Raw genomic sequence first — 4,961 nt, 5'->3', positions numbered from 1 at the left:
TTTTCGCATTGGCTCCCAAGATGCCCAAGTCTCGGTGTCTGCACTTACAGAGGAAGAAGAGGGACGAGAGGTGTGAGAGTCATGAGGGAGGTCAGAGAGAGAGAGTATGTGAAGATTGTTGGGTCTTGTGTGCGTGCGGGTGAGCTCGGGGAAAAATAGAGAGGTAGAGAAAAGAGGGAGCTGAGTGAAGTCACGAGGAAAGGGAGAGGGAAAGAGCGAGTGGGTCGGGGGACCAAGGTGTAAGGGTGGGCCCCACAAGGCACACCAAACAAGACCAAAAGCAACCATTTAAAATAGACACCCTAACCAAAGTGAAATCTCGAAATTGCCCTTGACGTTATGTAAAATCCAGGACGGATCGTTACAATATGTATTTTGTTTGATTGAGTTTGAAGAAGAATTGTATTTGTTCAACATAGATGTATATAATTGCCCTCGAGGTTATGAAAGTTTTTGGAACCATTGTTGAAAATCAATCGCAGTATCAATCATTAAGGAGTGCTTTATGCATCATTTCCTTGCATCTACCTGAACTTGAATGTATGAACAACATTTTTTAGTAGTATCCATTCATCTTTCTACAGCTCAAAAGATGAGGAGAGGACAGCAATGGAGGAGCAAATTCCAGTCATCTCACATGCAAAGAGGGATCAACAGAGGATTTCCGGCCTACCTAAGCTCGTCGACATGATTCATTTCGTATTTTAGTCTGTCAACTGTTCTGCCATCACAAAAGAAGAGCTTGTGCACAAGCTAATTTGGAATAACTTTGAATTTACCGACACAAGTAAGCCATCGTATAAAAGTAAATCATTTCCATTACGGTTCACGAAAGCTCTTGGTGAACCTAACTCCTTTTCTATTCTCTTCACAGATGAAGTTGAAGAGCAGCTTACCTTGCTGCTAGATCTGGTTCCAGAATGGATTTGGGAAGAAAAGTCGGAATCCGGAGGAGATTTGCTTTTGATCCAGTGAGTTTTATCTAGTCCCGAAAAGAAATGATGTGTTGCGTAAATGAATTCTGCCTTGGGGATAAACCATAGAAACTTAATCAAATTGTTTGATGTCATTTGATCTCTGTTCTTGCAGCATTAACAAAATGTCAAATCCAGATTCGATACGGGCACAGCTTGAAGCAGCAAACTAGCAAAGTAATCTGGACAGTGCTGGGATTTCTGAAGGTTGCTGTAAAATGAAGATTGAGGGATGGTGTATGATTTCCCGTCTCATTAATTAGTTGTTCATGCAAAGCACATCTAATTTTGGTGTTCTTTCATCAGCATAGGAATTTAGGATACATTTCTTTTTTCTAACAAGTAATTTTTTGGTCCAACGTCACATAATGTTATCACATGGTAATTGTTTGGTACGACGATCATTTGCACCTATGTTCGAATCTGCGTCCCTAATCACGAAGATAACCTCCATAGCCACATGAGAAATTAACACGATTTGAGTGAAAAGTAAAATATATAATTTGGTTGTCAAATAGAATCCATTCCCTCTACCAATGAGATTCAACAGGATCCCTACTAAAAAAAACATCAAACTAATCTCAACATTAATCAATATCCTCTTCCTATTTCCATGCACCTGCAGACCTTCCACAGATCTCTCAGTGCAGTAAATCCCCGATATAGCAAAACGAAAAACATGCTCTGGAAAGCGATACAAAATATAACCCCTCGTCGAAAGTAGCTAAAGACCTGTATGGCTCTACAGAAAAATCCATATGGCAGAAACTGAATCTTTACCTAGAAAGAATTAGAAATGTAGGATAGATGCTCAGAACGATCTTCTCAAGCACCATACTAATCTTTGGCAACATTAGGAAACTGCAGCAGCTTAAGCGGTACTCTTCTTGTTTCTAAAGCTTTCCTTCAGCAACGCAAATTTCTTCTTGCATTGAACCACAGACTTCCCTGGAACAGCAGCAGCAACTCGCTCCCAACGCTGAGCGGCATCCTTTGGAAAGGTTTTCAGAGCCTGAACCAGCGCTTTTTCTTGTACAGCAGACCATACATCTTGCTCGGAACCTGACAACAATCCATTTTCAACAATCGGATCTGTAGGAGTTTGGTCTTTTGCACTTATGCTTGACGACTCTCCCGCTTCATCTGTCTTCACGGCAGGTGTTTCAGTGGCCTGAGTAGTCGGTACCCCTTCTACTTCGACTCTGGTAGTAAGTGGAGAAGCAATAGATGGTGAGGGTTTCCTCTTTTCAAGAAAAGAATCAAAAGCTTTGCTAGAATCAGGTTTCTGGAGGAGGACTGTTTTTGTTGCCTTCAAAATTTCTTCAACGGATCTTCCAGTACCAATATAATCTGAAACAACCTCCCACCTCCGAGATGTTCCTTTTGGAAATTTTACCACTCCTTTTCTCAAAAGCTCAATTTCTTCTCTGCTCCAAGGCTTCTCTTCCTTCTTCTCATAGCTGGCTAACTGAACGGTACCATTGGACTTCACGGAACCATTCTGCTGTTCTGCTTTCTTCTCTTCTTTCTTACCCACCAAATCGTCTTTATATCCACATGCATCTCTAAGGACTTCTGCTCTCTGCAGCCCCTCTTTGCCCTCCATCTTCTCACATATACTCCTAAGCTGCTCGGTACCAAGAGACGAACAGAGACTTTCCACGTCATCCTCAGAAAGATTGAGTAAATGCTTCGAAGTAACAGGCCCTGAAATTGTTCGAAGGCGAGCCCGCTCTTTCCGCAGGAGCTTCTTCTCTTTGTCCTTCAGCTTCTTCTGCTGTAAAGCTGTTTCTGCAGCTCGTTTGGCATCCTCTTCTTTCCGTCTCCTCTCCTCTTCTGCAGCCCTGGCTGCTTCCTCCTCCTGTAATTTCTTAGCCATATATTTGGCCTCTTTTTTCCTCTGCTTCTCAGCTTTCTCTGCTTCCTTTCTCCTCTGTATTCTCGGGTCTCTTTTATATGCATTGTCAACAAGTGTACGAATTCGTGCATACTCCTCCTTCCTAGCCTTTTCTGAAAGTTTTGCATTCTGCCTCTCCATCCATCTCTTATGGTCACGAGACTCCGCTTGCTCAAGATCAAACTCGTCCGCATGTGGGAACTCTCTCCAACTCTTGAAGGTGTACCAGAAGTCATAGAAATTGTCTACTTCCTTCAGTGGAGTATTCTCATCACCTAAAAATGGGATTGGTTGGGTAACTGACCACCGCCCATTCCTCATAAAAGCAGGACCAAACACTCTGAAGAAGTCCTGTGGGGCACATTCAGTGGGGATCTCATCATCAAATTCATCAGTGGAGTCATAGATCCTTCTCTTCACAGGATCAATTAACACCTCATACGCTTCTTGGATGGACTTAAAGTGACCCTCTATCTCATCCTTCTTTGTTTGTTTTGCAGCTTCAGTTTCCTCATTGAGAAGAAGAGAAGCCTGTTTGTCAGGGTGGTATTTCAGGGCAGTCTCACGATAGCTTTTTCTTATCTGCTCCTCAGTTGCAAGGTATCTTAAATGACTCAAACCTAACAGTGCATAGTGATCTTGTTCTTTGCCTTCGCCACCAGATTTCTTCTTACCTTTGCTGCTGTACGAATCAAATGATGGTATAGAAGTCTGTTCCTTGTTATTGACCACCTTCCTATCTTCAACTTCTTTCTTTTCCTCCACACACCCACGAAGCTTCAAAGCGACAGCATGGAAAGAATGCCCAGCTGGTTCATGATTCAAAGCCTTGACAGGAAGGCAGTTTGAAGAAGCATACAGCGGTTGACCATCTACCAACTCTTGGGAGTACGAAATAAGGTGAAACTTGCTTTGGAAAGGCATGATGATTATATCAAACCCACAGTAGCCAGATAAATCGACAAATTTAGTACCCAAGAAAAAGCTTCACTGCACTTGAAAACCCTCTTAATATGAATGCACACACCCCACACTGCAATAACAAACAAAGCAAAAATCAACCCGGAAATCTCCGACATGGAAAGGTGCAAAATAGCTAGGAATTTGACATGTATAGAGAAATGAACACATACTTAAAACACAAACACACCTGCATTATTAAAATAAAAATAAATAAAGCTAGCTCAAATCACATAAACCTCAATATTTTCAAAAAATAAACAAAAATAATAGCAAAGAAACAAACTTTAATCACATAACCCTCAAAATTTGTTTCATAAATTAAAATACTTCCCGCTTAACACCATACAACCCTTCATTTTTTATATTATGCACTCATTTATTACTGTATCAACCAAAATTATTAGTATTTAAAAAAACATAAACATTTTCATTTCATATTGGATTGCAGAAAAAGATTGCTAATTTAAATGAGCAATGCAAACAAAAAAGAAAAAAGATTCAGCAAAGAAAATAAACGGCGGCTATGAAGAAAAGTCTCAAACCTCGAGGAGAGCAGATGGAGGCGATGAAGGTTTGACGGAGGAGGTGACGGAGGAGCTCGATGACTACTTGAGTGACGATCGAAGGTCTGCCGGAGTTTATAGTTGGAGACGCAGTCGTTCGCTCGGCTCGTTGTGGGTTTTGGTGGTTTCACATATATAAAGCTTCCAACTTCAAAATGCCCTAATCGATTGCAATTGGGGAAATGATGGCTCGCGATCTGCGACTACCACGTGTCACCTGACTTTGGTTTATTTGGGTTTATTTGTTACCTGATAATACTGGGCCACCGCTCGTTTAATGGGCCCAAATACTCTGGTTTGTTTGGTAAATGAAGATCGAAGAAACAAATGGGACGAGCATCTCCATGGTATACGCTTTGCCTAGCTACATTCTCATGCCCTAAAGCCCTTAAGAGCATATCCGATAGCGATGTTAATTGAAATTCTTCCAATCGTATAGTTCTTAAATATAAAGATAAATGATTTTTAATAAATTAAAATTGAAGCCCTCAAAATATCTTAATACATAAGAGCTCGTTGGATGTCTTAAAAGAATTCTCCAAACATTTTCGGTCATTTTAAAAA

General features: G+C 41.0%; 1 protein-coding gene and 1 long non-coding RNA gene across 2 annotated transcripts; one reads left to right on the top strand and one right to left on the bottom strand.

Moving 5' to 3' along the window:
* Positions 1–597: 597 nt before the first annotated feature.
* On the top strand, positions 598–1,241 carry LOC148693678 (uncharacterized). Its single transcript, XR_015952194.1, has 3 exons — positions 598–787; positions 875–971; positions 1,090–1,241. It is a non-coding gene; the product is annotated as an uncharacterized LOC148693678 (long non-coding RNA).
* A 210-nt stretch (positions 1,242–1,451) lies between these two features.
* Positions 1,452–4,605, bottom strand: LOC137727984 (uncharacterized). The gene is made up of 2 exons (XM_068466850.2): positions 4,377–4,605; positions 1,452–3,904 (listed from the first exon to the last, which is right to left on the bottom strand). The coding sequence occupies exon 2, from the start codon at positions 3,793–3,795 to the stop codon at positions 1,846–1,848; it is 1,950 nt and encodes a 649-aa protein (XP_068322951.2). The 5' UTR covers positions 3,796–3,904; positions 4,377–4,605; the 3' UTR covers positions 1,452–1,845.
* Between the last annotated feature and the right edge of the window lie 356 nt (positions 4,606–4,961).

The sequence above is a fragment of the Pyrus communis genome, chromosome 10 (assembly GCF_041283825.1).
Source record: "Pyrus communis isolate YQ-2024b chromosome 10, ASM4128382v1, whole genome shotgun sequence".
Classification (NCBI taxonomy): domain Eukaryota; kingdom Viridiplantae; phylum Streptophyta; class Magnoliopsida; order Rosales; family Rosaceae; genus Pyrus; species Pyrus communis.
The sequence above is the reverse complement of the archived record's forward strand: the minus strand, read 5'-3'. Positions and strand labels throughout refer to the sequence as shown.

Coding starts and splice junctions, on each gene's coding strand:
- LOC137727984 (XM_068466850.2), bottom strand. CDS start 3,795: ATGCCTTTCCAAAGCAAGTTTCACCTTATTTCGTACTCCCAAGAGTTG.